General features: G+C 44.3%; 1 protein-coding gene across 6 annotated transcripts in view; it reads left to right on the top strand.

The window, feature by feature from the left end:
- CNIH2 (cornichon family AMPA receptor auxiliary protein 2) overlaps positions 1 to 20162 on the top strand; it is a 64493-nt gene that overhangs the window by 32005 nt on the left and 12326 nt on the right. For 4 of the 6 annotated variants that reach the window (XM_075569785.1, XM_075569782.1, XM_075569781.1 and 1 more), the window contains exons 2-3: positions 18005 to 18073; positions 18401 to 18448. In XM_075569785.1, coding sequence (XP_075425900.1) covers positions 18005 to 18073; positions 18401 to 18448 — 117 coding nt within the window. The remainder of the gene's footprint in view (positions 1 to 18004; positions 18074 to 18400; positions 18449 to 20162) is intronic. The other 2 variants (XM_075569784.1, XM_075569783.1) reach the window with 1 other exon arrangement.

Below are 20162 nucleotides of genomic sequence, written 5' to 3'. Positions count from 1 at the left end.
AGAGGGGATACTCTCTGATTTATCCACTGCGCAATACCACTCCACGTCTGGTAAGCGGTCACTTCAGCTTCAGCAGCAGCCTACTAGCAGACCCAATTTTTGTTTTAACTATGGTTATGTCCTATTATTGTTTATAATATTAAATGTGTTTTATTGTACCTGTTGTTCTCTCTCAGCTCATTGTTTTAGTCCTGTTTTAGTTATGTTTTTTGTTTTTATTTATTTTGTTACACTGCATTGATTCAGTGGTCACTGTTTAACAATATTACGCTATATGTTTTTATTTTTGTCTTTATATGCGAATCTTATTCGTTGTGGAGCACATCCCTACACCTGATCCAGCACCTGATCCGGGTTGTATATATCCTTTTATATTTGAGGCTATGTGCGAGGCGCCATAGATGTAGGAAACTGCACACCCCTGGTCTAGAGAGTGCCCGAGAACCTTCGAGGAGGTAAAAAGGTGTCTATCAGAGGGGCCCATCCTTGAAGACCAGATTTTAATAGGCCGTTTTTTTGTACAGACCGATGCATCTGGGGCAGTGCTATCAGAACAGTTGGAGGGCGTAGAACACCCGATCCTTTTCCTGAGTAGGAAATTGTTCCTGTGAAGTGGTCAATTGAGGCATTACCTGGCATTCTACCCTGATGACAGATCACGCTCTACTAAAGTGGTTAAATTTGATGAAGGACTCCAATTCTAAACTGATCAGGTGGTATATGGCCCTCCAGCCCTTGTTTGAGATTTAGCAAAGGCCTGGAAAGTTAAATACAAATGCTGATTTCTTCTATCGAGAAGGGGTGGCTTGCCGGGCTTCAGCCGTGCATGGCCCCAGCCACACACAAACAGGGGAGGAATGTGACAGGGTGAATTCACTATCCCAACACTATGCCTGGGAGATCTATGTATAGGTCTGGAGTCCAGCAGTGACCTGCTTAATCCCAGCTTGATAAAGGCTGGGTTAATTAACCAGGTCCCAGCTTCCTTTATAAAGGGCTTTAAGAACCCAGAGCTCCCACTTTTTCCTGTCTGAATCAGAGAAGCACATTCTGGAAGGAGACAAGCCTGCAACAAGGTCTGTAAGGGCAGGTCCCCAGTGGCCGCTGCTGCGCGCACTACAGCTTGCACACCACAGCACAGCCCTCTATGGGGCAGGCTCTAGTCACCGTCTGTGTGTGGGCACGATGACGCATCCGCTAGGCAGGGAAGACAAGAATTGTGTCTTTGCGGCGACGCAATCACATGGTGTGCGTGCAGCCAATGGCAGGGCAGATAGTGTGGACCAATAGGAGTGCAGTTATTGAAGACCATCATGGCCGTACCCCCCCGTCATGGCCACACACCCCGCACATCCCATCGCTCCACAATAGACCACAGATAGCAGCTTTCACCTGTGCATATGCCACCAGGCCGCCAGTTATGCGTGCAATAGTGAGCACTGGGGCCGTAGCCTTATAGTGGGACACCTCCTTGTTCTTTGTGTTTTTCATGGACTTAATCCTCCCTCTGGGAAAAGGTCAAAACCCTGTTCTGGACTATTGAACTGGCCTGTTCTAAACTGGGTTTTTTGTTACTTTACACCTATGTTCAATTAAGCTCTTTTTGTGTTTATGTTTTTGTGACTTGATATCGTGGAAGGCATTTTTTCTAGATTTAACCTAAATAACCTAGGTCTTCGATTCACATACTCTGTCCACACGGAGCGAATGGTCTTTTTGGACCTTGTTCTCTATGTGGATGGAGATTCTAATATACAAACAGATGTTCACTTTAAGGAGGTTTGTACGAACAGTTATCTGCATGCTAAAAGCGGTCACCCCAGAAAATGGCTTAATAATATTCCATTGAGCCAGTTCATCCAGTTAAGGAGTAATTGTTCAGTTGAATAAGACTTTGACCAACTGTCTCAACTGTTGGTCAATAGGTTCTTGGCTAAACGATATGATCATTCTGTCATTAAGGATTCATGTATAAAGTTAAAGCCCTAGATAGACAACGTTTAGTCAATCAATTGAAATCAAAATATATACCAAATTGTGCAGACCAGTCTGGATTGCCATCTGGAGCTCATGGTAGAGATTTTAAAACTAATATATAATTTGTTCTGTCACGGTAACTTATGAGAGGCTGTATTATACACCAAAATACCTGGGTTGAACTGAACACGGCTTACATATGATAAAATATAATTTATTCCTTGAAAAAGGTGAACACACAAGATATACAAATAACGGCAAAATATACACTTACTTAGGGTTGGAATGATGAAGTAATCTGGTTACACGATTAGCAATTCATGCAGCAATCTCCAAATGACACAAAAACAATGGGTATGGGCTGAGCCTCGTTTATATGTAATCTCAGTCCTATCCCTTAACCTTGGGGCGCCTGGCTGTCTAGCAGATTCCTTTGTAGTTAGGAACTCCCTTATCTGCAAGTGTGAATTATGACACATACAGACCACTCAGGCCCTTTGTTCCTCCGCCCTATTGTATACAATCAGAGCGGTCAACCTTTGATCAGAGGGTTTATGATAGACAACTTGTCTGCCATCCTGACCATTACCATACCAGATGGGCTCTGAGTTTTTATCCAAGACCCAAAATACCATTCATAGTTTAATATCTTCACATATCAACCTAATCTGTTCTGTTGGGCCCAGTGGGCTGATACTTGCCAATTCTTGATGCCGGAAGTGACTCTCCATTGTGGCCAAGTTTCAGCCCTCTGCGACCCCCAGAACCGGAGATACACAAATGCAGTTTAAAACACTTTTTTAATACAGGATTCTTCCCTTTAAAAAATGAATCTCTGCTTTTCACTCTTTCCCCATTGAAATCAACGGGCTCCGCCGCCATAGGCTTTCAATGGGGAAACTCTGCCATTGCCGTCTATGGGACTTCTCCGCCATAGCCTTTCAATGGGGAAACGCCGCCATTGACGGCTATGGGGAAAATCAACAATCTTTACATTTGTCCATACTCCGTCTGGTTGTTCGGAGAGGGCTGGAAATGGTCATGCATTCATGCCGGAACCGTGGCTACATGTGACCCAAATCCCAGCCCTCTGGTCCTTCCAGAACCGGAGATATGGACTTACCCTTTTTACAGTTTTGGACTTAGCCGTTTTAATGCCACGCGGATTTTTCCCATTGGAATCAATGGCCGGCGCCGCCATAGGCAATGCATGGGCGTGCGCCGCCATTGGAGTCAATGGGACCTCCGCCATTAAAGTCAATGGCGCGACCCTCTTCCTGAGCTCGACCCTTTACGGGGGTCCTGGATTCTCGGACCCGGGGATGGTCGAGTGTGGGGAGGCCTAGGAGCTAGGGGCAAAAATAATTTTATTCCCAGGTGCCCTAGAACCTAAGGTTCCCACGCCACTTGTCGTTGACCTTGAACTAACAGTGATCAAAGCTCTCTTTTAGAAAATGTTTCTGCTCTTGCGGTCTGAGGTTTGGATGGCTGCCAACCTGTTCCTGGAGGTCGGCGTCGAGGAATTCCCATTGAACTCAATGGCCCCATTGACTTACAATGGGAAACCGCCGCTCCTCCTCTCGGACGCCACCTGCTGGTCGTTGCTGGAAACAGGTCCAAAACCGCCAAATCTGCCATTGGAATGCATGGAGCTACAATGGCGACCTATGGAAGGCTGCAAAATGGAGCCTGAAAAGGCGGGAAAAGGGAACAAAGGGCTATAACCACTGAATTAACATTAACCCCTTCCCTCCCGCATCAACCCCAGTGTATGTGTTGGTGCAAACACTGGGACGAGACAATACTTTTTTACAGGGGAATAAACAGTTGGATTCTGAAGCAAGGTCAAAAAACACATTACTGGACCACAGTCCAGTTAACCCTTTGCTTCCCAAGTGAGAGCAGGGGGTGGCCAAATGGGGTGTAATCCCTTTAATACCGGGCCAAACCCCCTCTCCCATGACATGTTGCCCCTTATAACTAAATACAGATAAATGTAAAAAATATTAAACAAATATTAGAGCGTCCTTCAAACTATTCTCGCTGCGCCCCCCCTGCCAACTCCCCCCGGTGCTCGCACCTTCCCCCCCCACCTTCCTTTCCGGTGCGCGGGGGTCATGTGATGTCACGCCATCATTTGACGCCGCGTTGCCATGGCGTTGCTGAAGACCCGGCTGGCAGCAAGTAAGTAAGTTACAGAGGCCTCACGCCTCCCCCGGCATTTAATTTAAATGCCGTGGGGAAGAGCGCGGGGCCCCAGGAACCGCCCACGCCCCCGCAGCAAAATCTCGCACCCCCAAGTTTGCGCACAGCTGTATTAGAGCGTCCTTCGATGCCCTCCCCTACATTAGAGCATCTTCGATGCAATCCATATTTGGCTGGTGAGTTGCTTATTAGAGTCCCAGTAGTCTTTAAAAAAGCTACTAACATTAAAAACCTAATAGCACCGAGTAAACTCAAAAATCTGAAAGTGCCCATTACATCAATAGTCCTGTCTAATTTTGGTAACTTTATGTGTTAGAGGAGTCGGTGTATAATGTGTCACCAAATTGCACTTTAGAGGCACCAGCCATGTGGTTAAAGGACATATTGAATGTCTGACCAGACATTTCATTTATATGTTGTCTTGCCCTTGTGGGATACAATACATTGGGAGGACAATTCGTCCTCTCAGTGTTAGATTCCTGGAGCAGGGATGAATGTTATTAGAGGCATCCTTTCCCATAGTGTACCCAGGCATTTTAGCATTTACAATGACAAAAACTCCAAACTCATTGCTGTAATGGGCCTTAAGCTGGGTACTCTTGCCCCTGCTGATTTCAATGAATGCATTGACACCAGCACATTGGTATAACGTATTATTGTTCCTTTCATTTTCTCCCCTGCGACCCCCTGCTTGCTTTACTCCTCCGCTCACACCCCCACCTGCTCGGCAATGGCGTCAAATTATGCCGTGGGGCCATATGTCATGTTGCCATGGCAACGCGTCGTCACGTGACCCTGTGCCGTCATTTGATGCCGGATTACCATGGCGATGTGTCGCCTAAGACAAGGTAGGAGAAGTTACAGAGGCCTTGCGTGGTCCCCCGGCATTTAATTTAAATGCCTTGGGGACGATCGCAGGACCTCTGTAACCACCATGCCCCCCCTGGAAAATCTTGAGCCCGTCCCACAGTTTGCACACCCCTGGCCTAATGCACTCTTTAAAAACATCTTTAGACCATTCATTGCCTGCTATGTACCAAGGCCTGCTCTGGCCATACAATCTCTTCCCAGTTATTTTCAAGTTTCTGATTCCCTGTATAAGCCTCTATCAATTTGATAAAGTGTTGGACTTTGGTCCTCTCTTTGTTTTCTATTAATATGTGTTTATGCTCTCTCGTTGTTATTTGCTATTTATTTGTTATATTTTGGGTATATTTACATAGTTACATAGTTACATAGTAGATGAGGTTGAAAAAAGATGTACGTCCATCAAGTTCAACCTAGGCTAAATTTAGACAACAGATATTTTATTCTATATCTAGGTGTATTTTTCTGTATCTTCTATGGTACTATATATGTTCTATATTAATGAACTGTTTCCTATTTGGCAACTTTTATGAAATTGTTTGTATTCAGTAACTGTTTTTAATTGTTTCAATGAGTCTACTAGTAGGCCGTTAGTTGTACCTCCTAATTATGTATCAATCAGCTGTATCCAACTCACAAGCCACTATTCAAAGGTTGCGTAAACCCAGTCATTCAAACCCCTGATGAAGTCATGTTGTGTGACGAAACGCGTTGGGACACTGTTGGTTTCGTGCCACGTCACCATGCTACTGTGAGTGGTTGTGCTGAGATTTTTATTGCAGATCACTGCGATTAAAATAGTTTGTTGTTAATCCCAAGTGTGCTGGATCTTCCTACTGTATTGCTGTATTCACTCATATTTCCGTGACACAGTGGATGTAAGAACATTAAGGAGGGCCTTACCACACAGACATACACATATATATATATATATAACATACACAAGAAAGCGGATACCGCGTCACTGCCAATAAATAATGCAATGTCAAAATAACCTACCTACATCAGAAAAATATGACTGAAGTAGTTATAACAAAAGAAAAGTATAAGCTGTAGGTGGTGCTAGAGGAAAAATATAAATATGAAAACACCAAAGAAAAAGAAGCCTCTAAAGTAGCACTCAGACAAATATTTGCAAAAATAAAAAAAGGGTACTTTAATTAAATCCAAAAAATAACAGACACACAAACAACTGACTGGTGAGCCTGCCTGACTAAAATAATTAGTAGACACAGAAAAAATGTTACCAAAAAATATTAAAGAAACACACAATATAATAGACCCAAAAAGGATAGAAAATGATGCCCTAAAAAATACTTGCTCACTGAGGGAATAGAAATTCCCGCATTAGAGCACTATAGACCGGCCGGTCACTTATAGTATCTTATACTGAAAGACATCATAGGTCTATAATAAACTAGAAAAAAGTACACAAAAATAACATATGTGCTGTACTGATAGTAGTGAAAGTATCATTTACACAAAAATGAACCTATTACAACTCAAATAATATTAGAGCAAAAAATACATATAATAAAGTTCATTTAGTGACCCAAATACATAAATAAAAGCAAATGGGAAAAACAAGTGGAGGGATGGATAAACAGAAATACTCAGCTCCTTGAAAATGAAATACTGCAAACATCAATCAGCACAGCACAGTCCACTGATAAAGTCCAGGCATGTAGAACTTTGTAATAGTCCAAAAATGAGACAAGGCAGGCAGGGTCAGCAGCAGCACAAATTAAAATTAGCCCACTAACGCGTTTCGCCCACAAAGGCTTCCTCACGAGTGGTGCTAAGGCTGTGTAGCAGGAGCATATAAATAGGTAGCAGTCAATCATGAAATTCGCGCCAAAAAAACATATTTGACAGATGCAGTCAATTGCTTCAGTGATTGGTGTTGACAAGTAATGTCTCCGGGGTCCAACAACTGTGTTTAATCCCGCGAGAATTGTGTATGAAGCATCACACATGCGCATTAGGAAATTGAATATTGCGCCCGCCATCTTTGTTGTGGTATTTTTTCCATTTTGCCCTTAGTGACGTCATAATCTCGTAGCGAGCATATGGAAGTTGTCCCTGGCTTCCCGCATATGCGCAATAGATATTGTATGTTGCGGCGGCCATCTTTAAGAGGGTAAATGCCCTCAGAGGGATTCTGATCGCAAACGGTCAGGTTTAATAGAGACAAATCCTTGCGCATGGGCAGTAGATGTTTTAGATGCCCAGACACCTCATACAGGGATTTACAACGGTACAGTAGACCCTGATTGTAGAACTAGAAGCAGCATCTTTTATTTCCTCCTAGATCCAGTGAGTCCCACCGTAAATAGCCACCCAATAAAGCAGATTTGGGTGCATATGTATGGATAATTTCATCCTAAGAGATATTCTTTATAGCCAATTGGTATCTTTTGTGGATATATATTTATACATGGCTGGAGATTGGTGCCAAATCGAGACAGTAGTGTGGCATTCCAGACAGGTACAGAGTTAACCAGCATAGGTATTAAATAATGGCTGATCTATTGTAATAGAAGAGGAAAAGAGACAGGGATTAAAGCAAATCGTACAAAGGCATCTCATATCCCATTTTGAGATCATCTCAATACTGCAGTTATGAAACAATAGAGCAACAATTAATTACACGAAAATATCTGCATTATTAACTAAGAAGAGGGCGGTATATAGGGAAAACTGTCAGAGCTGTTTATAAATTACTAATAAAAAACAATCCAAACCTAATTCCCGTAAACCAAAAACCCCCATAAAAATAAAATATGTATTAAAAAAAGTCAGATATAAGTTGTTACTTCGTTGTTTCATTTTGAAACTCTGCAGTATTACCTGTAGTTGGAAAACAAGATAGTAGTTAAGCATGCAGTAAAATACTAACAGTAGATGATGGAATAAACAAATCACTTCATAGGAACATAGAAAAACCCAAATAGTCGTTAAGACCATTTGGGAGCATTGAACCTAATGTGACAATCCACCTGCATTCGTGTTGTAGGAGTGTTCTCTCAAAATCTCCCCCGCGTATCCCCAGGGAGACACGCTCTATAGCAAATGCAGAGAGAAGTGAATTGTCCGCTTTGTGTTCTTGCAGAAAGTGTTTGGCTACCATTGTGATTTTCTTAAATGATTCTAGGTCCCTCTTAGCAGTTTTAATATTCCTGCTGTGCTCCATTATTCTAAAGCGTACTTCCCTAGTTGTCATACCAACGTATATCTTGTTGCAGGGACACATTAAACAGTAGATAACTCCTTTCGATCTACAATTTAGGAATTATTTTATGATGAACTCATTATTGCCCTTACTATCCTTAAAAGTGGTTGTTGGCTTAACAAACTTGCAAGCAGGACAGCCACCACATTTGAAGAAACCCTTTTTGTCAAAAGTAGACAAAAATGTTGTTGTGCTGGGTATGGTGTAGTGGCTGTGGACAAATTTGTCCCTTAGATTTGGTGATCTTCTGCTCGTAAGTTCCACTTTGGGGCCTAGTTTGTGTTTAAGATCTGAATCAATCATAAGAATGGGCCAATGTTTTTGAAGGATTTCCCGCACTTGATTCCATTGTTGATTGTACGTGCCTATAAATCTTATTTTGTTGGAATCTTGTTGTTTTAATTTCGGTTTCAAAAGAGATACCCGGCTCATACATTTACTACGTTCGTACCCTTTCTTAATAATTGATTGGCTATACCCTCGATTACTGAATCTGTGTTTCATTTCCACTGCTCGTGACTCATAAGTAAGGGGATCAGAGCAGTTACGCTTTAAGCGAATAAATTCACCAGTCGGGACTCCAGCAATTTGATGGAAAGGGTGGAAACTTGAGGCGTGCAAGATGGCGTTAGTGGCAGTCTCCTTCCTGAAAATATCAGTACTAAGATGCCCATTACTCTCAATCTTAATACAAAGATCTAAAAAATCGATTGAGGTGTGACTAAATTTAGATGTTAGCTTAATGTTGAGACTGTTGTGGTTGAGCACAGAGACAAATCGTTCAAAATCCTCTGCACTGCCCTGCCAGAGGATCAAGACATCATCGATGTATCTCAACCACAACAGTACCCGATCCGTCATGGCACTGTTTGCCTCTGAGAAAACCACTTCTCTTTCCCACCATCCCAAAAAAAGATTTGCATATGAGGGGGCACATGCCGCCCCCATTGCTGTCCCCCTTAACTGCAAATAGAACTTATTCTTAAAAAGAAAATAATTATGCGTCAAAGTAAATGACAGCAACTGCATCAAAAATTCTATCAACGGTTTAGTCAATGTTGTCATTCTAAGGAAATTGTGCGATGTTTCCAATCCATCTTTGTGATGAATTGAGGTATACAATGCCTCAACATCACAAGTAACTAAAATCACACCATTATCTACAACAATTTCGTCCAATCTAGATAACACATCCATGGTGTCACGCAGGAATGTAGGCAGAGTCTCTACAATAGGATACAGGAAGGTGTCAATAAAGCGGCTAATTGGTTCACTCATGCCACCAATCCCTGCTACAATGGGCCTACCAGGTGGATTTTCGGGGTGTTTGTGAACCTTCGGTAACATATATAGAGTAGGTGATACTGGAAATTTGGTCTTCAGACCTTGACAGATGGATGCTGTGATTGTTCCCTGTGAGCAGGCACTCTCTAAGAAACAATCCAACTCCAACTTAAATTTGTCTGTTGGGTCAGAGTCAAGTAAGGAATAACACTTGATGTCCCTCAACTGTCTGAAGACCTCCTTTTCATATAATGCTTTTGGCCAGATCACCACATTGCCACCTTTGTCTGCAGGTTTAATTTCCATATTGGACATGCCACATAGATCTTGGAGAGCTCTCCATTGTGTACCTGATAGATTATTTGACCCTGTTTTTTTAGGTAGATTGAGTATATCCTCTGTGACAAGGTTTGCAAAAATCTCTATACATGAGTTGGTTTGAATAGGAGGACAGAAGGTAGATTTTGGTTTAAAGTTGGACACCAAACTTAACTCATTACCTGTCCCAATATTCGGTACCGATGAAGTAACCAAATCCTGTATCAATTCACGCTCTTGTGTATTGAGAACCTCTTCACTGTCATGACTAGTTATCTCATTGCCGGAAATTTTATTAAAGTGCTTTGTAAGAAGCAACTTACGGCAAAAAAGATTCAAATCTTTAATCCAGTCGAACTTGTTGATGTGATATGTGGGAGAAAAGGATAATCCTTTCCTAAGAACAAATGATTGCTCTTCGGTAAGGACCACATCAGAAAGATTGATAATAGTAAGCTCATCACTCACCAGTTGGCATGATTGCCTCTTCTCTTTTTGCCTCTGTATCCATATCGAATCCTGTCCCTTAATTGACGATTTCCCACGTCTCGTCCTCCTTGTGCTTGATCTTGTCCGTGGCTTTGTCCTAAAAAAGAAGATGTAGGGGCGGCATCGCCTTCCACTGACTGCCTAGATTCATAATCCGACGAGTCATATGCAAATCTTTTTTTGGGATGGTGGGAAAGAGAAGTGGTTTTCTCAGAGGCAAACAGTGCCATGACGGATCGGTTACTGTTGTGTTTGAGATACATCGATGATGTCTTGATCCTCTGGCAGGGCAGTGCAGAGGATTTTGAATGATTTGTCGCTGTGCTCAACCACAACAGTCTCAACATTAAGCTAACATCTAAATTTAGTCACACCTCAATCGATTTTTTAGATCTTTGTATTAAGATTGAGAGTAATGGGCATCTTAGTACTGATACTTTCAGGAAGGAGACTGCCACTAACGCCATCTTGCACGCCTCAAGTTCCCACCCTTTCCATCAAATTGCTGGAGTCCCGACTGGTGAATTTATTCGCTTAAAGCGTAACTGCTCTGATCCCCTTACTTATGAGTCACGAGCAGTGGAAATGAAACACAGATTCAGTAATCGAGGGTATAGCCAATCAATTATTAAGAAAGGATACGAACGTAGTAAATGTATGAGCCGGGTATCTCTTTTGAAACCGAAATTAAAACAACAAGATTCCAACAAAATAAGATTTATAGGCACGTACAATCAACAATGGAATCAAGTGCGGGAAATCCTTCAAAAACATTGGCCCATTCTTATGATTGATTCAGATCTTAAACACAAACTAGGCCCCAAAGTGGAACTTACGAGCAGAAGATCACCAAATCTAAGGGACAAATTGGTCCACAGCCACTACACCATACCCAGCACAACAACATTTTTGTCTACTTTTGACAAAAAGGGTTTCTTCAAATGTGGTGGCTGTCCTGCTTGCAAGTTTGTTAAGCCAACAACCACTTTTAAGGATAGTAAGGGCAATAATGAGTTCATCATAAAACAATTCCTAAATTGTAGATCGAAAGGAGTTATCTACTGTTTAATGTGTCCCTGCAACAAGATATACGTTGGTATGACAACTAGGGAAGTACGCTTTAGAATAATGGAGCACAGCAGGAATATTAAAACTGCTAAGAGGGACCTAGAATCATTTAAGAAAATCACAATGGTAGCCAAACACTTTCTGCAAGAACACAAAGCTGACAATTCACTTCTCTCTGCATTTGCTATAGAGCGTGTCTCCCTGGGGATACGCGGGGGAGATTTTGAGAGAACACTCCTACAACACGAATGCAGGTGGATTGTCACATTAGGTTCAATGCTCCCAAATGGTCTTAACGACTATTTGGGTTTTTCTAAGTTCCTATGAAGTGATTTGTTTATTCCATCATCTACTGTTTGTATTTTACTGCATGCTTAACTACTATCTTGTTTTCCAACTACAGGTAATACTGCAGAGTTTCAAAATGAAACAACGAAGTAACAACTTATATCTGACTTTTTTTAATACATATTTTATTTTTATGGGGGTTTTTGGTTTACGGGAATTAGATTTGGATTGTTTTTTATTAGTAATTTATTAACAGCTCTGACAGTTTTCCCTATATACCGCCCTCTTCTTAGTTAATAATGCAGATATTTTTGTGTAATTAATTGTTGCTCTATTGTTTCATAACTGCAGTATTGAGATGATCTCAAAATGGGATATGAGATGCCTTTGTACGATTTGCTTTAATCCCTGTCTCTTTTCCTCTTCTATTACAATAGATCAGCCATTATTTAATACCTATGCTGGTTAACTCTGTACCTGTCTGGAATGCCACACTACTGTCTCGATTTGGCACCAATCTCCAGCCATGTATAAATATATATCCACAAAAGATACCAATTGGCTATAAAGAATATCTCTTAGGATGAAATTATCCATACATATGCACCCAAATCTGCTTTATTGGGTGGCTATTTACGGTGGGACCCACTGGATCTAGGAGGAAATAAAAGATGCTGCTTCTAGTTCTACAATCAGGGTCTACTGTACCGTTGTAAATCCCTGTATGAGGTGTCTGGGCATCTAAAACATCTACTGCCCATGCGCGAGGATTTGTCTCTATTAAACCTGACCGTTTGCGATCAGAATCCTCTGAGGGCATTTACCCTCTTAAAGATGGCCGCCGCAACATACAATATCTATTGCGCATATGCGGGAAGCCAGGGACAACTTCCATATGCTCGCTACGAGATTATGACGTCACTAAGGGCAAAATGGAAAAAATACCACAACTAGGATGGCGGGCGCAATATTCAATTTCCTAATGCGCATGTGTGATGCTTCATACACAATTCTCGCGGGATTAAACACAGTTGTTGGACCCCGGAGACATTACTTGTCAACACCAATCACTGAAGCAATTGACTGCATCTGTCAAATATGTTTTTTTGGCGCGAATTTCATGATTGAAATGCTACACAGCCTTAGCACCACTCGTGAAGAAGCCTTTGTGGGCGAAACGCGTTAGTGGGCTAATTTTAATTTGTGCTGCTGCTGACCCTGCCTGCCTTGTCTCATTTTTGGACTATTACAAAGTTCTACATGCCTGGACTTTATCAGTGGACTGTGCTGAGCTGATTGATGTTTGCAGTATTTCATTTTCAAGGAGCTGAGTATTTCTGTTTATCCATCCCTCCCCTTGTTTTTCCCATTTGCTTTTATTTATGTATTTGGGTCACTAAATGAACTTTATTATATGTATTTTTTTGCTCTAATATTATTTGAATTGTAATAGGTTCATTTTTGTGTAAATGATACTTTCACTACTATCAGTACAGCACATATGTTATTTTTGTGTACTTTTTTCTAGTTTATTATAGACCTATGATGTCTTTCAGTATAAGATACTATAAGTGACCGGCCGGTCTATAGTGCTCTAATGCGGGAATTTCTATTCCCTCAGTGAGCAAGTATTTTTTAGGGCATCATTTTCTATCCTTTTTGGGTCTATTATATTGTGTGTTTCTTTAATATTTTTTGGTAACATTTTTTCTGTGTCTACTAATTATTTTAGTCAGGCAGGCTCACCAGTCAGTTGTTTGTGTGTCTGTTATTTTTTGGATTTAATTAAAGTACCCTTTTTTTATTTTTGCAAATATTTGTCTGAGTGCTACTTTAGAGGTTTCTTTTTCTTTGGTGTTTTCATATTTATGTATATATATATATATATATATATATATATATATATATATATGTATGTATGTATGTCTACTTCCAATCATTTACAAGTTTTTTTACGAAGATATTCACTAATCTGCTGCAACAGACCCTGGACCCAGCAGAGAACCCATACAGTTTTGCAGTGGATACAACACAATGGACAATGGACCACATCCAAGCCGTACAAGAAGTGATTTCTCTGAAGTAATGAATATGATCTCCCACTTAGCTGAGTCTGAAAAAACATTTGATTCTGTCTACACCTCAGCGGTACCAGATGCATTAAGAAGACAAAGTGTTGAAGAAGCGTTCAGTGATATTATAAAGAACATTTACAAGAATGCCACATCAACCATTAGAGGAAGATACAAGAAAGATAAGGATCAGCCAGGGAGTGCGGCAGGGATACACCATGCCACCCAAAATGTTTCACAGCAACATTTGAAGAATTATTCAAGACATTAGAATGGGAAGAAAAGGGAAGAAAAATCAACAGTGAATATTTGTGACACCTACAATTTACAGATGACGTTATTTTTGCCACAAGTTCAGAAGACCTCCAGCAATAACTCCGAGAACTCGCTGAAATAAGTAAGAAGGTGGTCCTCCATATGAATCTCAGCAAGTCTGTGACCATGGTTGTCACGGGAGACTAGAACTTAACCCAGGGATCAAGGCACCAGAGAGGACAAATCCAGAGCCAGCAAGCACAACACAAAAACATAAATCAGCTATACTCACAAAAACAGGGGCATATGGGGCGAAATCCTAGCTGGATGGGTGCTCAGTGCCACATTGAAGGCTTACCCAAGGTTTGCTTCCACACTCCACGGGTAGGGACCGTCCAGACCTCTCTGGTGTAATTCGCAGCAAAGCACTTTTACATCTGCTGCATACAAGTCCTGCTCTCGGCTTCTCCGGCAACTCACAGTCCCACAGTCCCATTAGGCCCTCAGCCCCGGTTTCAAGTGTCGCTGGTCCAGCCTCTGAGCACACCGCTCACTTCACCTCCATGTCAGGATCAGAATGAACTGTGGACCGCTGCTCGAGTACCCCCTTTTTAGCTTCCCCGCTACCATAGGAAAGCATGGTAGAGGGGCTGGCGACCAAACAGCGTGGATGCTGCTCAAGGACCAATCAGGCGGTGAGGGCTCGTCTGCATTGGCCAATCAAGGTGGGGGCGGGCCTGAGAGAGTTAAAAGGCTTGTGGAGGGAAATACAACTTGGCCAATCAGAGTAGCGCCTACAAGAGGGATTCAGCAATGGCTTCCCCCGGCTGACAGGATATCTCCCGGTGGGCTTGCGCCGCTCTGGCTGGGGAGGCATCCATTTGCTCCGCTTTTCAGGTGGATGCCACCCCCACACCCCCCGCCCCATCTCTGCCCCTAGGTACTTTCTTCTTTATCCTCTGCACCTCTCCACCCCCTCCAGTCTCAGCAGCAGACATTTTCCCTGGACATGTGGGCTGCACAAGGGTTTCGCAGCCCCGCATGCCCAGAGACTCTGGCTCTGCTTTATTGTTACACAAAAACATTTTTATACTTTATTACATTTTCACAACAGATATATGATAATTACAGTACAGGGTATACAAGGGGCTACTTACTACAATAAACCAGGTAGCTCTGGGGTCTGGTGGCCAGATGAGTCCCAGAGAAGGACCGTTAGGGGCCAGGGACCGGGCTGAACGTTTATTATACTGGTCCCTGGGCCCCTTTCCGTCACAGTGATGTTCAACAAATGTGTCCAGTCTGCAAAGATCGAAATAAATGGAAGTTGAAAAGAGAAGTTGAACACTCTATCTAGCTTGGCCGGCAAATAACAATGGATGGGAACATTTTGAATGAAATGAATAGGAGAATGAAGATGGGATGGAGGCGTTTGGAAGAAAGAAAACAATCTTATAAGGGAATCTTGCACTGTGCCTCAAGAAGAAAGTTTTCAACCCACGTATCCTGCCCCTGCTCACGTACTGATGTGAAACTTGGACCTTAAATGTGAAGATAATTCAGAAACTTCAGATAACGCAAAGAAGTATGGGGAGATGCAGGCTGGGTATTACCCAAAGAGACAAGAAAAAGAATGAATGGGTTTGAAACCAAACAAAAGTCTGTGACATCATCACACGGGTGAAGAAATGAAAATGGCGGTGGGCCTGACATATCACAAGGAGAAATTATTATCGTTGGACAAAGATGGTACTCAACTGGATGACCATAAGTAAAATGGGAGGATGAGATCAGACATTGTGTTGGAGCAACGGGGAGAATAGAGGCTGCAACCACAGTACCTGGGAGATGCACTGGGGAGCCAAGGGTTATAACTATAATTATTATGTAAATGTATACCGATAAGCAATACGTGTGTGTGTGTGTGTGTGTGTATGTAATTATTACTTATCTGTACCAATTTACATAATAGTTATACAATTCATATACATTCAAATGTATACATTTATACATGCAGAGAGAGAGGGAGACAGATAATAGAGAGATACACAGATACTCTATATTGATATCAGAACTGCCAATGGGGGGAGCGCAGGGACATATGTACCGGGCCCGGTCTGACAGTCTGAAACCAGAAGTTAGGCCCAACTTCCACAATCGGCCACCAGGGCTGGCCTCCACCTAGCCGCCAGATATGGCCCACGTGGACCCGGAACCCTCCCTCCCCCCCACTTCTCGATGTAGGAGAGAAAGGGTGAGAGAATGGAGATGGAGGGCAGAGGGAGAAGGGAGTGAGTGAGAGAAAGAATGGGGAGAGTGTGAGAGGAGGGGACTTTCAGGGCTGCCAACAGGGTGGGGGGAGCGGACAGTTAGGACACAGACCCCCTCCACTGAACAGCTTATCAGCACCAACACCCATTTCCCCTCACCCCCTCTCAACAATCTGGGGCTCAGGTGGAGACTCTCGCTGTCGGCAGCCCTGATAGATATAGATAGATTGATCATAATTGTATTATCTATCATGGATGTCTCCCTTTCTCACCCTCTCTTCCGTCCTCCCCACTCTCTCTCCCTCTCTCCCCTTCTATCTGTCTTTTTCCCTCTCTCTTGTCTGTCTCCCCTTCTCCCCACTCTCACTCTCTCGCTCCCATTCTCCCTCACTTCCTGCCTCTCTCAATCCCCTCTCTCTTTAACACATTTCTCTCCGCTTCTACATCTCTCCTCCCTCCCTCTCTTTTCTCCCCCCCCCCTTCTCTTTCTCTCGTCTCTCTCCCCCATCTCTTTCTCTCATCTTTCTTCCCTTCGCCACTCTCTCCTCTCTTTCCCTCCCCTCTCTCGTCACTCTCCCCCTTTTCTTCTCTCTACCCTCTCTCTTTCTCTCATTTCTTTTACCTCCTCCCTCTCTCTCCCCCTCTCCCCTCTCACTTAATCTCATCTCTCTCCCTTTCTCCCTCTCTATCTCCCCCCCCTTTCTTTCATCTCTCTCCCCTTCCCCCTCTCTTCCGTCTTTTCTCTCCCCTTCTCCCTATCTCTCTCCTTCAGCCTCTCTTCCTTCCCCTCTCTCTGTCGCTAGACTCTCTCCCCTTCTCCCTTTCCTCCGCTCTTTCTCTCCCTCTTTCTCCCCTTGTCCCTCTCTACCCCTTTCTCTCATCTCTCACCTTCCCCCTATCTTCCTTCTTTTCTCTCCCCTTCTCCCTCTCTCTTTCCCATCTCGCACTTTCTCTCGTCTTTCTCTTCTTCAGCCTCTCTCTGTCGCTAGTCTCTCTCCCCTTCTCCCTCTCCTCTCCCTCTTTCTCCCTTTCTCCCTCTCTATCCCTTTCTCTCATCTCTCTCCCCTCTCTTCCTTCTTTTCTCTCCCCTTCTCCCTCTCTCTTTCCCATCTCCCACTTTCTCTCGTCTTTCTCTTCTTCAGCCTCTCTCTGTTGCTAGTCTCTCTCCCCTTCTCCCTCTCCTCTCCCTCTTTCTCCCCTTCTCCCTCTCTATCCCTTTGTCTCATCTCTCTCCCCTCTCCCCTCTCTTCTTTCTTTTCTCTCCCCTTCTCCCTCTCTTTTTCCCCTTCTCGCACTTGCTCTCATCTCTTGCTCTCCTTCTCCCTCTCTTCCTTCCCTTCTCTCTGTCGATAGTCTCTCTCCCCTTCTCCCTCTCTCTCTCCCTCTCCTCCTCTCTGTCTCTCCCTCTTTCTCCCCTTCTCCCTCCCTGCTATCTATGCTATTGTGTACGAATCAGCGATATTTGCTATTGACTAATGGTACGTATGGCGGATTTCACAACGATAGTGCAGATGGTGCTTTGATGACTTCCGCCCTCTCTTCCTTTCCTGCTTTCTCTCTCTCTCCCTCTCTATCCTACTCGGTCCATTTTCTCTTTCCTCTCCCTCCCTCCCTGTTCCTCCTGTATACACACCCATTAGAGTGCTATCTCTTGGATAACACACACTCTCTCTCTGCAGATCATTGCATTCGATGAGCTACGAACAGACTTTAAGAACCCCATTGAACAGGGGAATCCATCCAGAGCAGTAAGTCTCCCCCCGCCCCCGACACACACAATGTCTCTTTCCTCCTCCCCTCTCGCTCTGCAGAGAAACTCACCTAGTGGGGGACAGAGAGAATGTCACTTTTGGGGATATTCTCTGCAGTGTCTCTGGCTGTCTCTTAAATTCTAGGACTGTCACTAACCTCTCTGTATGTCTTTGCATGTATCGTCCAATGTCCCTCTCTATTTCTCTCCCCCCTCGTTCTCTCTCTCTCTCCCTTTCTCTCTCTCTCCATCTCTGCTTCTCTCTCTCCCTATATCCCCCCCTGCCCCCCAATCTCTCCTTCTCTCTCCCTCTCACTTTCTACAGAGAGAAAGGGTTAAAAACGTGGAGCGGATTTGCTGTTTGCTGAGAAAGGTCAGAGACGCAACTTGTGTGTTAAATTGTATGCCACTGTATGTTACATTGTGTGTTACAATTATTACATGTTGTGTATGTTTGAGGTATTATGTGTGTGTTATATGGTGTAATTATGTGTGTATGTGTTATTGTGTGTAACGTGTTATTCTGTGTGTATAACACATTCTTTCTGTATGGGCCTGTATAATGTGTATTGTGTGTTATTCTGCATGTGTACAATTGTGTGTTGTGTACATATGTCCATGTACAGGGCTCAACAAGTTACAAAAAGAGCCACTTGCCCCCTAAAAAAGCCACTCACCCCCCCCCCCCCAACCCTCCCCTCCCTCTCTAATCCCCCTCATTTTACCCGCTGGAGAGATTCACCGGCGGCGTGGTGCAGCGTCTCCCGGCATTCTCCTGCATCTCCACCTTCAGCTCCCGGCATTCTCCTGCATCTCCACCTTCAGCTCCCGGCATTCTCCTGCATCTCCACCTTCAGCTCCCGGCATTCTCCTGCATCTCCACCTTCAGCTCCCGGCATTCTCCTGCATCTCCACCTTCAGCTCCCGGCATTCTCCTGCATCTCCACCTTCAGCTCCCGGCATTCTCCTGCATCTCCACCTTCAGCTCCCGGCATTCTCCTGCATCTCCACCTTCAGCTCCCGGCATTCTCCTGCATCTCCACCTTCAGCTCCCGGCATTCTCCTGCATCTCCACCTTCAGCTCCCGGCATTCTCCTGCATCTCCACCTTCAGCTCCCGGCATTCTCCTGCATCTCCACCTTCAGCTCCCGGCATTCTCCTGCATCTCCACCTTCAGCTCCCGGCATTCTCCTGCATCTCCACCTTCAGCTCCCGGCATTCTCCTGCATCTCCACCTTCAGCTCCCGGCATTCTCCTGCATCTCCACCTTCAGCTCCCGGCATTCTCCTGCATCTCCACCTTCAGCTCCCGGCATTCTCCTGCATCTCCACCTTCAGCTCCCGGCATTCTCCTGCATCTCCACCTTCAGCTCCCGGCATTCTCCTGCAACTGCATTGACAATGGGACGCTCTGTGGCGTCTCTACGTCACGCGGTGTCAAGTTGCCATGGATATTACCACGCCGAATATCATGACAATTAGACACACATGAGTATTTGTGATGTGTGTGATTTTGTGTCTCTGTCTGTGTGCATGTCTTCCTCTCCCCTTCTCTCTCCCTCTCACATTCCCTCTCCCCTCCCCCCTCTCTCTTTCTCCCTCTATCCCCCCTCCCTCTTTCACCCTCCATCTCCCTCCCCCCCTCTCTCCCTCACACTCCCTCCCCTCTCACTCTCGCTCTCCCTCTCACAATTCCCTCTCTCCCATTCTCTCCCCTCCCCCTCTCTCTCTCTCTCTCCCTCTTCCCCCCTGCCCACTATCCCCATCCCTCTTTCACCCTCCCTCCCCCCTCTCTCCCTCTCCCTCCCCCCTCTCCCTACCCCCCTCTCTCCCTCCCTCCTCTCTCTCCCTCTCACATTCCCTCTCTCCCATTCTCTCCCCTCCCCCCTCTCTCTCTTTCCCCCTGCCCACTATCCCCCATCCCTCTTTCACCCTCCCTCTCCCTCCCCCCTCCCTTCCCCCTCTCTCTCCCTCTCACATTCCTCTCTCCCATTCTCTCCCCTCCCCCCTCTCTCTTTCTCCCTCTTTCCCCCGCCCACTATCCCCCATCCCTCTTTCACCCTCCCTCTAACTCTCTCCCTCTCCCTC

This window comes from Ascaphus truei, chromosome 14 (genome assembly GCF_040206685.1).
Source record: "Ascaphus truei isolate aAscTru1 chromosome 14, aAscTru1.hap1, whole genome shotgun sequence".
In the NCBI taxonomy this organism is placed as follows: domain Eukaryota; kingdom Metazoa; phylum Chordata; class Amphibia; order Anura; family Ascaphidae; genus Ascaphus; species Ascaphus truei.
The sequence above is the reverse complement of the archived record's forward strand: the minus strand, read 5'-3'. Positions and strand labels throughout refer to the sequence as shown.